Genomic DNA, 23,171 nt, shown 5'->3' on the forward strand with positions numbered 1-23,171 from the left:
ACAGTTACCGTGTAGAAGAACTGTAACCCCTTCACACCTGAGATTCGTAAATAATAACAACGTACTACCTAAAATAGTAGAACGTAGGTCGTAGACGCTGATTTTAAATAAATAGTAATATATACCCATAACATACTAATATGCTTGACATAGGTACAGCTACTAATATAGTTTAGTTTATATGTTGTCCAATTGCCATACAATATTATTTTTTCCTTAAACAAAAGGACGAGATCGACAAAATAGCTGTCCGTCATACACTGGTGACGGTGAAAAATGGTTTTTTTACACTAATTTTCCAACCCCGATAATGCAATTAAACTTCTTTCGGTTGTTGAGTTTTAAAAGGGGAAAATAAGAGACAGAAGAGGGAGAAAAAAAAGAAGCGGAAACTCAAAAGTTTACGCGGACGGGATATTCTAATTTGACGGCAGAGAGAAAAAAATTTTAAAATATAAAAAACTTACTGCAGGTACAACGTAAAGACATTTCGGCAACCTCGAGGGACAACGGTGCTCCGTAGTAAACGCGTGTTACACTTTTATGGTTTCGATTTTTTTTTGTTTTATGATAACGCGTGATAAGAGCAATAATAATAAGTATTCATATAAATGTAGTAAAATACTTATATAAATGTGCAGGTATACATGTACGAGCATGTGCACATTTATTATTGAAACTAGTGCGTTTTATTGAACAGTTCGCCGCGGTGGAGTGTATGATAAAAACGTATTCACCCGTAAAACGTGCTCGTGGTTAAACAAATATAATAAACATACATATCGACAGGACGTGTATATAGTAGAAGTGGAATGCCGATTGTTTTTCAATGGTGTAACGTATAAAAATGAAAAAGAAAATTGATTGTTTGATCGAAGTTTAGGAGTGTTCGTTTTTAGTTATTTGAGTAAAACCATTTGGGAAATCAATCAGAGATTACTAGTTAAAAACACAGTAAGTAACATAAAAAAAAAGTTTTCGAGTTCTTACCTAGCTGTATACGAACGGGAGTGGTTTTTTTATTTAGGACACTCGATATTTTGCAGATAATAAATTAAAGGTTAAAATTAATTTTTAAACGATAAACTTGAGTACCTACACAAAACGGAAAAGAAGTGTGCCATCTGATGTATAATGATTTTATATTGTATCTTAAGTAAATAGTGAGAATTTTTTGGAACACGAAGAAAAAAGTGCACTATTGTTCATTGGGTTTCGTACAGTGTTATATGACTGATCGTTGATTGTTATACGTCTTATAGTAAATTTATACTATTGTATAAGGATTTTTTTTTTGTGATTTATTGTATAATTGTATATACATTTTACAAAAATAATACAATTTGTTCCTACGTTATTATTTATTGGCCAAATATTTGTAAGTATTAATACTCGGTTAATTTAATCAACGAACAAATTATCAAAACATTAATATTTTTTTTAATAGTTTCTGTATTGTTATATAAAGAGTAAACATGAGGCAAAAAATTCAATTATAATGGTGGACGGAAAAATATTAAATTTTATAGATTATAAAGAAAGTTATAACACAAAATAACACGACGGATACGATAATAATAAGCTGACAAAACTTAAGATTCACGGATAGCGTAGTATAATTATTCATTCTTGTATATGAGTATAAATATAAATTTAATATGAACAGTTGAATCTCGAATAACCAAATTATTTTAATAAAATGCTAAGCACCAAATGAAAAAAACACAATAAGGCATAGAATAGTAGAATGTTCGTGTAAAAAAAAGGTGAACAAAATTAAAATATTTTTTCAAAGAATAATAATCAGTGTATCATGTTTATTTAATGAATTATTCAAAAAAATATAATTAAATTTAAATTTATTCCTTATTAAAATGTTTTCTATTATTATAAGCATGACCTGACACGGATAATACATCCAAATATTGGCTTATACCATCCTAACTGGATATGGTATTAAACATTTTTGATTGTTTATATATATCTATCTGTAAGTCAGTAAATTCCTTGAGTAATTTTTGGTTGCTGTTTAAACCGAATTAAATAATTAGTAAATGGTCCCAGTAGATATATTATACCGACTGGAGGTGATGGTTATGGATCTAGCCTTGGCATAAGCAAGCATAGTTATTAATTTTTATCATCGATAATTCACCGCATAATATATAAAACTGTTGTTTTAGATTCTGAGCGGAGCGATGCGTGTATTTTACAATGATGTGTGTTTTTAGGATCTTTTAGGACAGTAAAAATGTTTAGATTTTTTTTCGATTATATCTTTCTGATGGGAAAGTGAATCTAGTTGGTACTTTAGGGGTCAAATTTCCCAATGGTTTTTAAAAGCACAGGGAAAAACAAAAATAAAATTAAGGAAAAACGTGAATTTTTACGCAAAATCAGTTTTTGACAATATCGGTTTTGGTTTTTGGTGTAACTCTAAAACCCTAGATACTTGATACAAGTCTATACATTTTCAAAATATTTGGATTTGTTTTGAACTGTTTACGGACATTTTAAGTTTCAAATTTGTTTAGTTTTTTTTTAATGGTCAATAAAATTGTATTTCTTGGGTAATAAAGCTTGAAAATTTAATACAAGGCTCTTAATAAAATGTTGTAAATTTTTTCATATGCATTTAAAATTTAAATATTGAAAAAACACGTAAAATTACGAAAATGTGCAAATTATTTTGAGTTGGAAATTTATAAAAGCTTTTCTTTTTAAATTTAAGATTTGAAAATTTAATACAAGATTCCTCATAAGTTTGTCCACCTATATCAAAAAAAAAAAATGTCTACAAAGAATCAAATTAAATTTTTATGAGCGTTTGACGTTTATATTTTTACAAGGTTGGATATTCACTCGATTTCACATGTAGCGATTTTGTTATTTTGTTGTAATTCAAAAACGAATAACTGTAGATACATATTAATTAAAAATTTCACTGAATGTTTATATTTTCATTTTCTATACGCCATACAATTAAAATATTTTGACTCTTATTGAGCTGTTTACGGACACTGTCAGTTTTCAATGTTTGTAGTTTTTTTCTATAGTAAATTGTGAAGACAATTTTATTTGTTGAGCAAAAAAAGCTTAAATACAAGGCTTCTGATATATTTTTACAATAGTTGTTGAAAAATATTAAAAATACATAGGCACAATTATTTTTTATAAGCATTTAAAGTTCAATATACGTAAATAGGTTATATATAAATTACTTTATTCACAATAATATCATCAAATATACTTGGTAATATCGTAGGCTGACTGACCGTTTTCGCTCAGAATCGTTTTTCGTATACAATGATTTTATATCATTGAATTCAAATTTAATACCATCCATTACAGTGACCCACTTGTAACCTACTGTACACTAGAGCGACACCCACTTGCCCACTTTTTTCTAAAAACTTAGTAAATCTTCGTTGAATTCTTAATGTGATATCATAATTTTCAGATACAGCACACCTGAAATTCTTTTGGGTTCATTTTATAGGCGAAAACGGTGTTTGATGAAGACAAAAAAACACATCATCGTAAAAACCTATAGTACTAAAAGTAAGCCTATAGAAAGTATAAAATGGATGAAAAAAAATATATCATAAGATTTATCCAATAAGAGAGCACACGCTATAAATCGTAAAATTAATCAACTATTTTTTTTTCGCAAATCTTTAATGGTTTCCGATAAACTTTTTCCTATGAGCAGTGAACAACAATTATTGAACTTTTTTTATCGTTCTATAATGGTTGAGACTTGAAAGTTGTCTTAAATATTTTATAAGTGTTTAAGTGATCACTTGTAAAACATTTAGAAAGTTCTCCCCAAATAATTTGTAACAAAATATTTTAATAACTTTGAACATTTTTTTTAAATTGTGTAAAAAAATGTACCCACCATATATATTCAGAAATAATGACTACCATTTATTTACTCTATAGAGAATGGAAAAAGTTAAAACTACTGATAAACTTTTTCTAAGAATCACGATAAAATAGAGGTGAGTTACTACTAATGGATTTCAAAATTGTTTAAAATTTAATTTCCAAAAGAATGAATGTACTAATGTGTGAAAAAATGCTGTGGTTTTTTTAATTTAATTTGTATTACCCTTTTCTGTAAATAATAAATAGGTACATTTGGTTACATTGCAAAAAAAGCTTTATGTAACATATTTATAAATCAGCAATTCTATCTAGGTAGACGATACTTCAAAAAATAATTTCACTCTAATTTTGAGAAAAAAATAATTATTAACTGCCTACACAGCGTTTTACAATGAATTATTTTTCAAATTCAATTATTTCTCTATGCTATAAAATAAAATAACTATAATAATAGGTGATACGTGTTGTTACAATAACACGTGATTCTGCGTTGATACATTAATCAGTTTAGATTAAAATTTAAAAATTTTACTTTATAGACATTTAATTATTTTAATAAAGTATAGTAAAAAATAATCATTAATACTTTGTATTTATAGTAAGTAAATACTTTTCCAGTTTAATGTTTTATTTTACATACAATTTCGATACATACAACTCCAAAATAACTGCACGAATAACGTATTTTTTTTTTTAATAATATATGTATACATGTTCTTATTCGTTGTATATTTGGTCCAGATAACATTCTTTTGTTGATGCGAATTAGTCGATCTTTACGGAAATATTTTGGTTTATCGCAACAACGTCAGAGGAAATTGAATGAAACATCCGACGGTTCACGCCTGCCGCCATACCAGCCCCCCCCCCCCCTCTTCCTGACAGCGACCTCACGCTAATGTTTCACAATTAACCTAATTAATTAACAGTAACCTCGCGAAGGGTATATCGTCCTGGGACATCATAAATTCGTTTGGTCCCGTTTACCTGTACGTGCCCGTAGGTCGGAATCGTAAATTACATTTAATATAAAAGTTAAAAAAAATGTGCACAGATCCCGTTGAATGAAAAAAGAAAAAGAAACAACAAATGAATGGAAAATAATGCGATTTCAGTTTTCTAGTTTGTTCTTTGTTTTTACGCACAATTGGGTTTTCGTTAAAAAATGCGTATAGGTATAACACAGAACATATACAGCAAGTAGTCTGCTCGGTAGTCCGAACGAAAATATAATAACAAAACATACACAAAAAAAAAAAAGAAAATAATAATAATAGCAACAAAAAAAAGAAATTATGGCACTCACCTCTGACCCACAGTTGCATGGTCGTAGCATGTTGTGTGCCCACAGTGTTCTCCGCCACGCATTCATATTTTCCCTGGTCCGTTTCCTGACTGTCGCTGATCTGCAAAGCACCTGAAACGCAAAATAAACATACAAGCACATTATTTATAGTGTTTGAAATATTTCTATTTTCTTCTCGTCACGACGATATATGTGTAGTTTGGGGTGGCCTCGAGTTCGAGGGGAAAAGGTGAAACCATTAGGGATGGAGAACATGATGTTTGATAAACGTCGAGGACTCGTGTAATATAATAATAATAACGGGGCAGAGAGGAACAGCTCTCAAAATAATATATAATATATATAGGGTTTTACGATTTCCGGTCGCGTTTTTACTGCCCGACAGGCGCCCGTCGCAGTTTACCCCCCACCGACCATATCTACATACTACACACACACACACACATAAAGCTATCGGAAAGCATCGGCTGTGGCAGGACCATATTTTCGATTATCGCGACCTCGACCTCCCTTGTAGTCTATCCCGCCACCGTCCTCTCCACCCGTGAGCTGCCATCAACCGTCCATTTTGCCCGCATCACGGAGCGGACATCATCGGCGTTTATATGTGGCGGAGTCCGACCCCAACGGTCGACGCAAATATAACGACCGACCCTTCAAATAATATTATAATAATAGTCAACCGGACGGACGGTTTTTGTTGCCGATCACTTATTCGTTTAGGATTTCTCTCAATTACACCTATGACATAGTTATCGTTATTATTATTACATACATGATGAATGTCCAGAGACAGTACCACCGAGTAGAGACTACGCATACGTATATAATAGACATAGATAATAATGAAATAAAATGAATTCGGTCGCTATACAAGGTGATTTATTTTATCATAAACCACTCATTATTTCAAAAAGTATTAATGTTTTTGAAAATACTTTTTTACATAGTTTCAAGTTGTCAAAAAACAACATTTTTACTAAAAAATGATATTTTTAAATTTTTATTACCCTTATAATTTTTACTTTTTTGAATGACAACTTGAAACTATGTAAAAAAATATTTTCAAAAACATTTATACTTTTGAAATAATGAGTGTTTCGTGATAAAAGAATCACTTTGTAATAGTTAGGTATAGTACTGAAATAACTATATTTATGGCACCTTGTAATTTACGGGGGGGGGGGGGGGGGAACTTTTTGTCTTGTTAAATTATAATGAATGAAGCAGAAATGGGTGATCCAATGAAAAACAAATGGTTAATATAATATAATGTTTATTGTTATAATATATCATTCTATTACATTAGGTATGTGTAAATTTGTGATAATATTTTGATTTTTGGTCTCAAAATCCGGTGGGAAAAACACGTATATGAATCGCCTGCTGCATCCACCATTTTATTTTTTTTACTGTTGATGAAGAATAATTATTCAAAAATTGCTATTTTCTCATCAATTTAAAATTTAAATAAAGACTGTGAAATAAGTATAAAAGCATAAAATATAAATTGTTATAGGTAGCTGTTGATAAGTTTCCATTATTATTTTATAGCTATTATAAAAGATTATTATTTATTTTAGCATCAGAATTAATTATCGTCAATGAACTTGGGAAACAATGTTTACCACGCATTTTACTTTATTACTGAGAACTTGCCTCAAGGCATTTGCAATAATTTTACTAAAAAAATCAACTTCTTATAATAATACAAATAAAACCATAAAGAAAATATTATGTGTAACCCAGATATTAGTTGCAAATAAATTATTAAAAAGTAAAATAATAATATCTATAGAATGAAGATAGTTGCAATTAATATTAACTATATTAAAACTTCCAAGTAATTCCAAAGTGCCAGATAATAATATTTTAAGTGGAGTAATTGAACATACAATTTTAAATTTTCAGTGCTCTTCTTTTAAGTTAAATATTAATTTTATGGGTTGAAATATAGTTTATTATGCATGAGCTAAAAGTGTTTTCTCTTTTGATATAGCTTCTTATGATAACACTTACTATACACGTCCTAAATGGATCATATGATACCACTATATTGTTAATAACAATTTTAACTATATAAATGTACGATGTATTATGAATAAATAATTTGAAAAATAATTACTATTTGATGTTCGTAATCAACAATATAGTTACTTTTTAATAATTTATAGTTATATGACTGTGTTATTAATACAATTTAATAACGATGGTCAAATTAAATAACATTTTTTTTTTTTTATTAATTAAAACTGTATTCATGCATTTCAAAGAATAGTTTTATAATAATATATTTCATAATATTATTAATTTTCCCATTTAATCAATTTCAAACCATTTGAATTATTTTTTTCAAAAAAATAAAATACTGTTGGTATTTTGTTAAAATTATTATTGATTTTTAATGAATTATGTTTTTTAAAAACAGCATAATACAATGTTCGATTACAAATACAATTTTAGTATGAAGACCATAATAGACTCGGCTAGGGCTGATTCCAGGAAATTTCAGTAAAGGTCGGGATAGAAAATTTTCAGGAATATTGAATATATTTTAATAATTTCAAAATGTAATAGAAAATTTAACTATAGTATAGGATCAAATTTATAAGGTATAAATAAAAGGTAGTTAATATTTTTAGTAGAAAAAAAGAGTTAAGTTGATAGATGGGTATATTATATAATACGGACGAGTTCTTTTAAAGAAGTTTTTAGATTGTGACAAAAATGAGAAAAATATACAACATCAAAATCAAAATGTCTCACAAATCGTAGGTTGATTATTCATTGTTATTATAACACTATAGGCAAAAAATAAAAATAAATGATATATAAGAATATACTTAGTTTTAAACTTGTTATTTATAACTAGGAACTATAGATTCTCATTTATTTTCTGTATTTGCTAGTTAAAACTATAATATATAAGCTCCTTAGGATGTCAATAAAGGGATGTGTCCCAAAAATCTTTATCAGAATTTTGACATGTCCAAGAAATATAAATTCGTATTGCATCATTAGATAATTTATATTACTTTTCTACGGTATGTCCCATTTCGTCTAATCTATTTATTTATCAATTGCATTTCAAGTGTTTAAAATAAGAATTGATTTCGTGTGTACAAGCCAACTATATACACACATCCCAATTGAAATCTAATTTTTGTTTAATATTTTTAAGCAGCGTAAGAGCTTTTTTAAAAGAAATTTATCAAAAACTTGAATATGTAAATTAAATACACCATTATTTAGTCTTATAATGATATATAATTGGTTCCCGCATTTTTGTATGATTACCATGATTTACCACATATTCCCTGTTATATTGTGTTACCGGGAATCACCCTAGCACTCAGCTAAACCAATGTAGTTACCTACTAGTATTTTTTTAAAATAGGTAGGGCCTATGATTTTTTTAGTGTATTCAAGTAGGTTAGGTGGAACAAACAGTAAACAAATAATTTTGATATGTATAATAATCAAAATATAAAAACAAACATTAAGGTTATAGGATAGGTAAGAACACTTTGGTTTAAGGAAGTTGAAACGATAATAGTAATTTCCGTTGTATCCCTCAAGCAACGACGATAAAGATTTTTTTTTCAAAATAAACTGAACGGTAGAAATCTGGAACAATAATTCGTTGGGACGTAAAAATTGATAATATTAACGGTAAATGTTTTTCGTTTTGGACAGTGTGTATGACAGATCCAGGTATGTGTACACGTTTAATAATACACAATGCTCACGTCTCGATGAACAATTGGTAAGTTTTATCATAAGGCAACGTTCCATGAAATCAATTTTATTATTGGTTTGGAAAAAAAAAATAATAATAATCATGTTTTAAACAAATTTATGTAACAAATCAACCATATAAAATTCAGTAATTAGGCTGGACACACAAAATTATCATTTTTTGTTATTAATTTACAGTTAAACAAATGAATTTCATTAGCTTGGCATCGTAACGTGTATCATTTATTTTAAAACCAAAATTATAAATACATTTTATAAGTATGTAAAATTGTAGATACTGCCACTATATCTTGTACATTAGTATAACTGACCGAAGCAAATAAGATCTTGTCAAGCGAAACTATTTAGTTTTATGAAATTTGAATAATTGATATACCCATGAAATGCTAATTCCTCATTTCGCGGTAAATAATAAATAAAATATAATAACTATTATATTATAACTGCAGTAGCTAGGCAAACTATAAAATAAATGCGCGCGCGTACCTATTTTGCCTATTCAGAGCGCCGTACAACAATTTAATGATACAACAAAAATTTATAAATATATCAATATAGCATATTTTATATTAGGCGTATTTACACCCGAACATTCGAATGCGTTTGACGTTTCTAGTAGGGGAAAAATTACGGTTATCAAACCGAGTAAATAATTTAATGTTCATACATTGTTCATCAAACGTCGGTCGTCAGCACGACAAAGAACAATACCGAAATGTTTTTTTTTTTTGTTTTTATAAAAAAGCTACTACGCTTAGGCTTGAATATATAATAATAATAATAATAATAATAACTCTAATGTTTGCCGATTTATTTGGATTATCGTGTTTACCACCGCGTTTCTATACATAGACGGCAAAACGAAATACAAAGGAGAGGCCATTAGGACGGCCACCCGAAATTTATAGCATCGGAACGGATTAAAACCGGACTAAAGCCGACGACGTCGTTTCGGAGGTAAACACACTTATCCTCCAAGGATTAACCATTTATTGCGTTCTAAGTCCTGGCGGGGATATGCGAGTATATGTATACATATATAATATGTAAATATATATACGCATGCACACGTGTTTTTTTTTGTCCGCTTCTGACCCGAGCATTGTTTGTAAATCGCTTCATGCTTATATCCCCGCCGCGCCGATATAACGATGATGATCACGGGATTATTTTTTTTACCGTTTTGCGCCGTGGATATGCCGAAAAAAAAAATAACAAACCCAGTGACTTTTATACCCGTATACTTTATTGAAAAGTTTAATAAGCTATTGGAAAAGTTTAGACATTACGTTAAAAGCAACTACGCGACAGTACTAGTTTCGATAGTTTTGTACCGCTGCGGCACCGTCATCTTTGCAGATTGAAATTGAAAAACAATCGTATCGCGAGAATATCATCAGCCGAAAATGTCACCACCATATATGCTTGTACATATTATATATATATAAATATAAAATAGGCGTATACTAAGAAAAAAACAAGCTACACGATATTATGTATATTTACTGTGTATATAGGGTGGTGTTTCACGGCGTGCTCGTCTTATCCAAACGGTTAGGTACAAATAATTGTATAATGTATACCAACGCATTAGAGTTAATGTCACGGATCGCGGGTATGTACGAGGACAAACGCAATAATAGGACACCTTGTATATAAACATATATTATAGAGATGTTATATTCGTATAGTCGTTTAATCAGCGCCAAAAAAGACATTTGGTTGGTTCAGAAAAATCTGTAATTTTTTTCCTTACACTACTCCCTGTTCTGCACTTATTTCAGAGTATTCGTATATAATACATCGTCACAACGCATAGGATTTGGAGTCAAAGGGTCAAACCCCGACTGGCATGGTGAAGTCTGAAAACGTCTTCTTAACGAGAATCATACGTGACATTTCGACACGTACTACGCGGGTTTTCGTTTCGCTTCTCTTTTTCTTTTCTCGTATTATTTTCCCTCTGTTCTGAAACCCATAGCGCACATATTTCACGTAGGTACAACACCTACCCCACTAGCTATAGCTCTCTCCGGCGTGAAATGCTTTTGTATTATACTCTGGTTTTATATTTATTTATTATTTTTTTTTTCAAGCAGAAAAGTGTACATAAAATAAAGGTCAGGCGCGTTAGAAGGTGGAAATAAGGGTTTGTTTTTTAATATCTTGATGGGAAGCGTCTTTATATTAATAAGCGGAAAATACCCATATTTTATTCATCCATTTCACCTATTATTATATATTACACGTCTACACGCGCGAGCAGGGTCTCGACAGTTCCACGGTCTTCAAACGGGATTTCTTTTTCATATAAAAAACCATTGTTTTATAGAATTTTACAAAGCTTATGACGGTTTTACGCTTTTCATACTACTTTTATATTAAAGAAACTTTTGTCTGTATTCACTATGCTGATGTGTTTTCATTCAACTAGAAGACGTCAAAGTAATTTAAATCTTGTTTTTTTTATCCGAAATAGTTACATAATATTATATTGATATACTTTCATTTATTGATACTACTTAAGAACTTACTCACGAACAATTTTTAACGATAATTTGGAAGGTTATACGTCAATAGGTTTGATTGTATAGGCAAATTAGTATAAGAAAAACGTAGAATACTAAAAATCAAATACATTATGCTTATAATATTGTTCAAATTAAGTATAATATTTATATTCTGATATCAATAAAATCCTTTAAATCATAGTTAGTTTAATGTAGGTAAAACATAATGTAACTTAATGTAAAAATAAATATGCTTATACACGCTAAGTTGTTGAATGAATAGACACGTAACATGTACATTACGCAGGTAATTAGCTGGATCAGATTTGACAAAAATGATCTACCAAAATTAAAATTTCTCTTTATAGGCGTCCTGGTTTATGTCACGGACCCATATGATTTTTATATTTTTATTGATCGATCTATATAGTATTGACTTGACAGCGCGCATGAACGCGACCCTTCGATACTTTCTCTGTAGATTACATGGCCTGAAATCCTGGATAAGTCAGTGCATATAGTATTAAAACTACTCACGAATTGTTCATTAATTTACGGTGATGGTCTTGTTAAATATTCAGTTATTATCGAAGCGACTTTAAAGGATCTCCAGCGACATTTTACGCATCTTAAATTTCCTCAGTTTGACGTTAAATAATTTTATTTTTGTTTATTCAGCGGATGTACTTTGTAATGTAATTGTATCGTATTATTAGTTTTATAGTATTGTTCATAGAGATTTAAAACTGAAGAGACAGAACTTTTGCTCTGTGATGAACCAAAGTTCCGATAAAGCTATAATAATTAAATGATATAGTGGTTTAATTTTGTTTTATGTTTAAAGTTTTTTCGAATATAAACATCAATACTAAAAATGAAATATATTACCATATGTGAGATAAAGCATGTGTGAAGTTTAACAAAAAACTTATCATATCGTATATTACAGTTAAGTTTTACTATGAAAAATATATTATACATAAATCCGATAAACGTGGTAAATTACTTGGTACTAAAATGTATACATTACACAATACACATACTATTATATAGTGCATAAGATACATTACTTCGATATGTTGCGATTGACAACTAATATAATTTACGAAAATATTACATAATAAGGAAAACATAATTAATAATAATATTGTGTATTAATAGGTTTCCACCATATATAGTACCACTAAATCATAGCATAGTTTTCTGGTTAAATAATCCAGTTATCTGGGTTATTAAAGCACTATTATGGACGTCGTGTAAAAGTTAACGTTTCTTTACTTAACCGAGTAGTAATAATAATAGTAGTACTAGTAGCACTATTACTGCTTTGGGACCAAGACACTATACACAAACGGAGCGTATTAAGCACTTATTTAGCGGTTTAACTTACACCAAACATATATATTTAAATATATTGTGACATTGTGCGTGCGTGTGTGTGTGTATGTATTATTAGCAATTAAAAGTTTTAAAAGAGTCAAAAATTAGCGTCAATTTCACAGTATATATTAAATTATACGAATAAATGTTTAAAGTATAAGCTCGCGGGCGTACTTTTTAATCGTTATAACAACACAGTGTCTACAATCGATATATTTAAACGAGTTCATTGGATTTAACAAATGTAACAGTATAATTACATCGGTCGATATACAAGAAATAACCTTATATTATTTTTCACGGTCCGGTATTTCCAACCGAACCGGTGCACTAGGAATTTGTTTTACACAAGATATGACTAAACAGTAATATACTTGCATATATATATATATTTAATAAAAAATGAAAGTCTGTTAAAAATATTAGGATCGTTTTAGAAACTACCCATCAATAATTACAAAAAGTCGGAGAAAGTGGCATAAGCAGGATAGTAAGGTTTGAGGGGAGGGGAAGCATTCGATAAATACTTGAACATTGAAAATACTTCAAAAGTTTGACCATTGAAATTTGGTGTAATTTACATATTTCATAAAAGTTAAATTTGTTATCTAAAAATGCTAGAGTAGGCAAGTTAAATATGATTTTTTTAACTAGGTAGTTAAGTTAATATAGAAAATGTAAGTTCAGTTAAAATAGTTACTTTTATATTTTACTTTAGTTATAAGTTAATTATAATATACAAGTAACTTGACTTAGATGAAAGTCATTTACTTTTTTTTCATTTAAAATTATAATTATGCCATTTTAAAGCTAACAAATAATATAGTAATTTAATAAAGGTCTTACAGTTTTTAATAAATGTATGTGTTAAATGAATTTCGGTAAGTATACTTCAATACTTTAATAAATAATGAAGTTCAACAAAATAATTTCATTATTTCTATGTATTTGTTTAACTAATAGTCCACAACTATACTAAATTGTAATAATCTAATTATTTATTACAATACATAATTAATATTACTTACACGTATGTATAATATCAGGTATAATTCAGTTTAGTTGAATATTTCTTTACATCTGATTATTATTATTGTGATTTTTTTATATAAATCTATTAATAGTCAATACAAATGCTAATATCAACTTTGTACTTTTACATTCTTTTTTTTATAAATATTAACAAAATAATATTATGCAAACTTATCAGTTATCAATTTATTTGTGTCATTGATAAGAAAAAAATTCATCGTTTACAGTTTAAATCAAACAAACAAAATATAATTATTCATGAAAGTTGTTTTGAGGAGAGATTGTGGGGAGGCAGTTCCCCCCTTTGTCACCGTAAATTTGCTGCTGTCCGTGGAAGTAATTTGTGTTACCTGCAGTTTTGCTAAACGAGAATATTTTCATCATTATATTTTATTTTAGTCGGTACCTATTTTGAACAGTTACCAGATTTCACGAACAAATTTGAATCAAAACAAGAACGCTCAAACGCAACAAACACATTATGCTATGGTAATACATTATCAGCGCGTGTGCGTCTACGAAATTGTTATGTACAATTTCATCGAGATATTAATCGTGTCAACCACCGTCGTTGCCGTTGTCACAGTCGTTTGTGCAACCGTATCGTACATATAATATGGACAGCCGGGACACGTTCGGACAGAGGTCTAAAGGCACAAGGCAACAGAGATAGGAATAATGTCAAATGCTGCTGTGATTGCATATATGCGGCAACGTTAAAAGCTTCTATATGACATGGCAGTGACAATATACGTATTATATTATTATATTATGTTAGCGACGACGTATTTATATTTTATACGATAAGTAAGTACACACGTATAGATGTATGTGTGTGCGTGTGGGTGTCTGTGACAAACATATATATCATATAATGCACATGTATATAATATGTATTTTGATTTACACCGGGGTTCGGGGATACCTAGTTGATAACACCTCCTACTCGAGCGCACATTTCATCTCCGACTTCGTCTAACCCACTCGAAAATTCTCTTTTCCTTTTCCACTCACAATCGCGTGCTCACCGCCTGGCCACGCGCCCGAGGAGCTATCCCGTTTTACTACATCGATAACAAACAAAACACACGACTTTGAATACTTGTTGTTTAGCGATCCGCAGGCTGTTTACATTCGGTACGATAACTTTTGGTTTCACGCGTCTCTTACCAATGCTGTATATATAATATACAAAACTCACAGCCCACACTATTATTATTATATATATGTATATAATATATATATATCATTCGTCCATCTCTATATAATATATATGCCTTACACCACGCCGTTGCGGTGGCAGCAAATATCTGCTTTATTAAGAAATTGCATTGCGCCAAGACCAGCGAAACGAAAAAATAGGAGAAAAATCCGAGTCTGATAAGCTCATCGCCGGCGCGTCACAGAGATGGGACGCCGGTGGGTTCTTCTATATACAGCGTAATGGATTTGGACACGTGTGTGTATATATATATATATATATATATTATATTCTGCACCCGCCAACACACATGCTCGCGAGCGTAACGGCGGCGGTTCGCTCGTGTTTTTCGCTTCCGGACGTTGACAAATCATTGCGTGTCGGAGCGTGTAAACGTAGATGGCGTAATGTCGTTCTTTTTTTGTTCTCCGGGCCTGGAGAATGCGCGACAACAATATAATGGAATGAACAGCGACTGTATTTATATATATATATATATATATATACGCGGCCGTCTCTTCTCTCTCTAATATCTTTCGTAAAATGTGCTCGAGTATAACATATATATAAAAAACACTACCGGCGGAAAGAAGAGAAACATATACTTTTAGGATCCCCCGGGGAACGGTGAGAAACTACGCCGAGTATATAATATATACGTGCGTGTGTGTGTGTGTGTCACCTGGTACCCGGAGAGAAGAGAAAGGGGAAAAAAAACAAAGAAGCTTTTCTCTCCTCGGCAAAGCCGTAAACGTTTTTCGACCGCCGTAATTCACTGACGTTTGTCCTGCTCTACACACACACACACACACACACACACACACACACACACACCCGCCGCCGGCCGCCTGGCACATGTGCGCGCACGCGGAGACGACTTTCCGACGAAGAAGCCGATATTAATAAACTCGCGTATATGATATACGACCGCCTTTGCAACGGCACTCCGTCCCTACCACCACCACCGCTACCAACGATCCGGCAAGTCCGGAGCAAAAATCCTAGGGGCTTAAACGACGGCTGCAGCGGCGGGTAAAACAGAAGACAGGCCTCCGTATTATAAATATATATAATAATGCATAGGAAAGGGGTGCGTCCGTTGTTGTTGTTATATCCGAACCGGGTGAGCCACATGCGTTTTTAATATTGAATTTGTGTGCGCCGGAATTTCGTCGCCACTGTTTAGAGTTATCATCAGAATTCGTTTAGAGGATCGTTAGAGTCGAGTTTGCGGTATTTCTCTCGTGTTTTTTCTGTATAAATATATATGCATACATGTATATACTATTTATATAAATATAACTACCAACGGGACGTTTTAATTATCGGCACGGAACGACTGCAGCCAGCAGTGTGACAAGATCTTATTCAGTCATGGAAACCACCATATTTTGAACGATCTATATACAATATACGTAGATATTGTATATTATATGCCAGAGGAACAGTTATATATTATAAAGAATATTGTTCCTATAAATTGCTCGTTTTGTGATGTAGGTATGGCATATAATAATTTTATATTAAGAACACCGTCTACATAGTGTGCAACGACGTGATATTCTATATTTCCGTTATCTGTTGAGGAGGAGAATATAATATGCACTCATGCTATTACATAGATGGATAGTAAAGTTTAGTTATATGAAACGGAATTCAGTTTTTAATATTAATAATATTCCTTATGGTTTATAAATATATGCGCATACTCAAACACACTCGTACACACGCCCACTTACTGTGTGATTGCAATGTACTATATATAGCATAAAATATAGAAACGAAAGTTTCTGAAAAAGTATGTTTGTCGTATGACTTTTGTTATTTCACAAGTATGAACACAATTCGATATTGTGTTGTTGTTGTTTTTTTTCCGTGCAGTGCACTAAAGAAACAAGAAATGTGTTTATGGAAAAGGTACATATGTGTCTTTTTTTTCGCGATGAAAATTTCTTGTTGTGTTTGTAAATGCCATGATGGAAAATACAAATCATAATAAAAACAAAAGGATTCGAAAATTGAACATTTTCATACTTATCTCAGATTAATAGGTTTCCGTAAAATGTTTAGTCGGGATCGATAGTATAAAGGTATATGAATCTAACATTGTATATACGAACATTTATAGTCTTAAACATAAACCACTTAACAATTAATAACAGATATACAGTACAAGAAAATTTTTTAAGAAAAAACAGTTGAAAACCCAACGCGCACTATAGGTGGACCGGAAATGGGAATCTGTCCGAATCCTCGCTGGTCTTTACAACAAAAACAGCAGAACATTGCAGTGTTCGTTGTGTAGGACGATAAATATGTCTCCGGCGGCGGAAACGGAAACGGAAAGAATTAAACTATTTTAATTTGTTTGGCGACGACGGAAAACGAATTTTCTTTGAAATATGTTAGGGTGGTGGTAGGTGATGGTGAAGAGTGAGGGGATGGAAAGACACTGGAGCGATGTGATATACGACTACTATGAGCACTACTACGTGTCTCGGGTTCGGCTCGTATAATATATAAAAACGGATTATGCTAAATCGTGAACCGGTAACAAATTCTAGGCCACCACCATGCAGCAGGTGACTATACGGCGACCGGAAGTAATCCGTAAGTATCCTACCTACTCTAGGTATATATATATTATAGGTTCGCATATAATAATAGTAAACAAATGCGATTTTAATGGCGATCGAGTATAAGAAATAAAGAATATATACTGTCTTACCGCCGAGTGCACCCGTTGTATAGGTCCCTTGTCGTGCCGCCCTCTCCACCCCCCGGCTGTATGTGTCCCCCACAGTATGTCGAGTACTGGGTAGAGGTATAGTGCAGGGGCCGCCAAAGAAAACGAATACTACGATACGACGTTCTACTGCCACCCCCGTCGTGCTTCGCTTTTGTGCGCGCGTATCCACCACCCACACCCAAAACATACCCTCTCTCACCCCCTAATGTACCCTCGAAAGATGCAGCGGGGTACACTGCAGTAAGAGAGAGCGCGCGTCACACGATTTCGTATTAAAGGGTATTAAATTATTAACAAGGCCTTTAGCTCCGTGTGACGAGCCGTTTGTTTTCGCTCGAGCCGGGGCGGCCAGATTTAATTACGTTAAAACCGTCTAAACCGTACCCTGCACCCCTCCGCCTATTTAAACCGAACCACGAGCCAGGGAAAGGTGTCGTTTATTAAAATTTCCGCCGTATTTCATTGGGCTTAAAACGATACACCGCAGCGGCACGCCTTGGCTGGCTGCCGCTGCTGTTACCGTTATACTGCAACAGCACCGTCGCCGCCGACGTCGCCGACGACGTCCGCTTTTAACGACGGTACGGCGTGGCGTATAGTCATTAAATTTATACGCATATATACGCATAATATATACATTATACATATACATATAAGTCATATATATATATTACACACATACATCGACTCGAAAAACGAGCCATTCCAATTATATATCCGTAGCGGTTGTTCACGTTGCACATATAGTAATATAATTGACATATATATTATATTATATTATATTTATAAACCAACGACGTTTGCTTCGGAAAATTTTATCGTATACAACTGCGGAAAAAAATCACAATGCCGTTGGCCATCATTATGATTTATTTATGGATTTTCATCGTAATAATAGGTAGGTAAATATTTGATGATTGGACTAGTTATTGAAAAGCTATTAATTAAATTTAGATTATGTTTGTGGAAATCCAACAAAATATAAGTACGTTATTTAGAGTTTAAGTTTTTGGTACAAACATTTTTTATTTAATTTTCAAATTGAAAAAACTAATTTAATATTTGTTTATTTTCCATTATAGTATCTATATAGCCTCATATATCTTAACCATTATTTCGGTGAGAACACTTTCTAAACTTCTTAAACTTATGTTGTCATCGCGGTCGATAAGTTTTCCATACACTAAGCTTTTAAGTGCAGCAGTTAAATTAGACTCTGATAGAGAAAATATATACTTTCTGACGATTGCGACAAACATTGTTCAACATTATTATAAAGAACATTGGACGTACTTTGACAAAAATATCTCATATAAAATGTTGTTATATGACGTACAGCAGTTGAAAGTTATCAACTTTTGTGGACTCATTGTTTATTTTTCTCAACTAATACAACATTTACTCGAACACACAAACACACACAACGTTAGGATGTTTATGAATTAGAAATAGCATAATTAAACCAACATATTATTTGTCCCTGCATATAGAGAAAACTATACGTTTACTGTTTTTGTTTACTCGCTGTTATGCCGTTTAATTTAATGCCGTTAATAAGGTTCAGTAGCTCCCATCCCACCACCACCGCTACCGACAACCGCCACCGCCACCATGACACAATAATAGCAGGGCAATTAATAACGTTCATATATACACCTCTGCTGCTACTATATCCCCATTGCCAAATGAAAGAGAACTCCATTGTTATAAGAGAAAAGTCTCCGGTTGCCTGGATCTAAATTGAGCAATATTTTATCATTATTCAGGTCAAAAGCTGCAGAACATGTCGGTATATCCAAAGACTCGTTTTATCGACGATATTTTTTAATGTATTAATATAGTCAGTTGTCATATTTTTAAGAATTAAGAATTAAAAGGCCATTAAGAAAAAAAAAGATGATAACATTACTTCAAACATTTTTTAAATCTATTTATAAAAAGTTAATAATATTGTTCGTATTAAATTATTAAAAAATTGTATACAAGATAATTTTATTTTGCTATTAGTTAATATCATGGAAACATGTAAAGCTCTAATTAAATTAAAAATACTAGTTTTAAAAGTTCTAATTAAACACTAGCTCTTACGTGACTTGCGTAATGATGATCACAAATGTAAAAATACAAAACATGCAATGTAAAAATGTTAAAAAAACTTAAAATTCAAATAAGGTTTTGATCTTTTTAAAATACTATATAACTGTAGTGTAGTTTTCATGTACAAAAATTCGTTCTTAATAAAAATAAAAACGTTTTCTACATTTACTGTATTACTGTATTCATGATAATTATTAGTGAGGTAATACGGAAGATTGCATGTTATGATTATATTTAGTGATTATTAGTTACACTGAAGGGTGTATTTCGATGATTAACTGAATTTTAATTTAGTACCTACACCTCAATTAATAAGAAATATCTACATGTTTATGTATTTCAAACCTATTTATTTATAATTAAAACACTTTTGTCATTATAATTGCAACTAAAAGATAAACTTTTTTTATTTTGTTATAAAATTATTTACAATCTATATAGTACAATAAGTATAATGAGTAAATTTGATGAATAATGGTTATTGACAGGAGGTTAGAATTTATGGGCAGGCACTCGGCAGTGCCACCCGACCAGACTAAAAGATAAACTTAAAAATAATAACTATGGTTTAATAAAGGATGTAAAAAGAAGATCAATATAATACTTAATTAATAACTCGTTTTAAGATTTTCAATAATTAATTATTCGGGAATAAATTATTAAAATCTGTAATCACAAAGATTTGTTGTATTTTAATATGCCATTAGTCATATACAATTTTAGGTGGCCAATTAAAGATTATATCCCAATAAAATCAAACTTTGAAATAATGTTTGATAACATTTGATAACTATTAACCAACAATATATTATATCAATAATGTTAATAATATTATCTTGTAAATGTTTTGAGATTCAAAAAACGCGTAAAATACATTCATAGTTCAAAATGTTCAAATGTCTCTAAATTCATATTAGTCATTTTTATTTATAGTGGTTAATAATTTTTTTTATATAAAAAACGTAAGTCTGTTTAACTTTTCTTTCTCATAATATTGTGTTTATCCAACCAAAAGTTACATGTTAACGTCTCTTTGCATATTCGCGGAAAATATATTTTGCTATGCACGTTAAAATGTCAAAGTTTTGGCCGTTAAACCCTACTTCGACGATTTTTTTTTTTTGCCTTTAACGGCTACGCGTCATACTTAAAAAGTTCTTTCACATAAGTCTCTCAAAAGACTCTAAAAGTTGATTTCTTTCTGATGCAACACGTCCGAACACGTGCATTTTACATCTCGGGTCATTCCAATAGATTATTATTATCCATTTCTGTTGCTGACTCTTTTCCCCTTTTTAAGTTTTTTTTTTTTTGCTAGAAAAAAAATTGCTGCTTTGCACGCGACCCTGAATAGAATCATTAACACAAAGGTCTCTCTACCTTGACGCTTTTTCATTATAAACTTTTCCAAGTCAAGACTTCCCCACAACAAACGGTTGCGTGCCTGTAATTTCGTACACGGGACGCACATTATGTACACGTTTTAATGCAATTTCGTCTTCGACTCCACCATAAAATAAAAACACCAGCGACGGTCAATAAGTGTTTGTATTTTGTTCTCAATCAGTGTGAAAAAGAAAAAAAGAAAAATTGTTTACAGCCTGTCTCCGGAGTTGATTTGCATATCGCATTATAGCCGTTTGTTTAGTGAAAATCCGTGAACCAGCGGTAGTCTGTTATTTTTACTGCTATTATGCGATGGCCGTTAAACGGTTTAAAGGATTTGGAAAAAAAAAACGACAACTGTGAACCTTTTGTGTTGCAAATCCTGCACGGTAGGATGTACTGGGATCCAGATAATACGCGGTCTGAATTAATCACCTGAATATTCAAACAACTAGATCACGAGAATGTTTAGGAATCATAATAAAAATAAACAGTAGAATAATGTCAAATATATAAATAAACATAAATATTGCATTTAGTATAGGTAACGAATAAATTATTAAATTATTAAATTCTGTAAGTACTTATTAATGTATATGGCATTCCAGACCAACTAAACATATTCAATTAAATCAATAGAAATACAATTTATTGGTAACCATATAATATTATACTATAATTTAAAATAATTATGTGAATTATTATCATGTTTAAACAAATATTTTTATCTTTTATAACCTAATGTATAAGAGATGAGGTATTATTTTCTAACAAAAAAAATATTTTAATTTTTAATTAAGTTTCCAAACTATGGATTAAAAAAAATAACATTCTAAAAGTTGCATGTTTACTTCGTTGATAACTTTAAAGTCAAGAAGATAATAATAATAATAGTAATAATAATAATACCAAAGTTAAATTTTTTCACTATAGGTACAAGAAGTTTATTAGGTTACGGATAATATTTTTTTATAAAATACTAGCTTATACCCATGCAGTTCGTTGTCCGTTAAAAATACCAGCTCTATATGTATAACAATTTGTGTTCAATGCTCGGGGTAATGATGTTCAAAACTTCCAGTGACAAATTCCCGTGGATTTACCCCCATCTTAATCTCCATTAAAAATGTTTAACTCAGTCATAACAGTGGTTAGTGGTAAATAGTAGTCACACTCATTTTAATGGTTTCGACCATATAAAATACAGGTCTGAAATTATATTCAATCATAATAACTATTATATTTTTTATAACCAATAGAAACACCCTAATAAACAAAAATATATTATTATTTATATTATTTTTATAAAAATTCTCAAATTCGGTATAAAATATAGCCTTGGGATAGTGTAGCTTTCTGATAGTAAACAGTTTTTAAGTCAGTTAAGTAGTTCCAGAGATTACCCTGAAGATGTGTCTTCTTTATAATATATATTAGTATAGATAAATATATATATAATTGTTTTTCCATATTTATTTTGTCATAAAGCTGAAGAAGTTTGTTATTATTGTTATAATATTGGAAAACCCTGTATAGTTTTGTAGAAATAAAGTTACAAAGAAAAATATAAATATTTGTTTACTTAAGTGATCGTTTAGTTGATTGATAACTATGTACATGGGTACGTTTATAATTACAATAGATTAAATCGAATAAATTAAAATAAGATGATATTACGCTTTCAGGGTTTTATTATCATCGCTATGGAAGTCAAAACCTCTAAATATGCCGATGTATTCTACGGATGTCTTTCTACGGTAAAGTAAATGTATTGTCATAAAGTAGTCTGACAAAAAAAAAATCCTCCTCTGCGCATACACAATATTTTAAAAGTTGCAGTTAACTCGCACGGAATTCTTC

The 23,171-nt window shown here is 30.9% G+C and overlaps 1 protein-coding gene across 1 annotated transcript in view; it reads right to left on the reverse strand.

Moving 5' to 3' along the window:
* The window catches only part of LOC132946171 (tyrosine-protein phosphatase Lar-like), a 156,203-nt gene that overhangs the window by 39,002 nt on the left and 94,030 nt on the right, over positions 1–23,171 (reverse strand). The window contains 1 exon segment of the mRNA XM_061016031.1: positions 5,198–5,308. Within this exon segment, the coding sequence (XP_060872014.1) occupies positions 5,198–5,308 (111 nt within the window).

Source organism: Metopolophium dirhodum, chromosome 6, assembly GCF_019925205.1.
Source record: "Metopolophium dirhodum isolate CAU chromosome 6, ASM1992520v1, whole genome shotgun sequence".
Lineage (NCBI taxonomy): Eukaryota > Metazoa > Arthropoda > Insecta > Hemiptera > Aphididae > Metopolophium > Metopolophium dirhodum.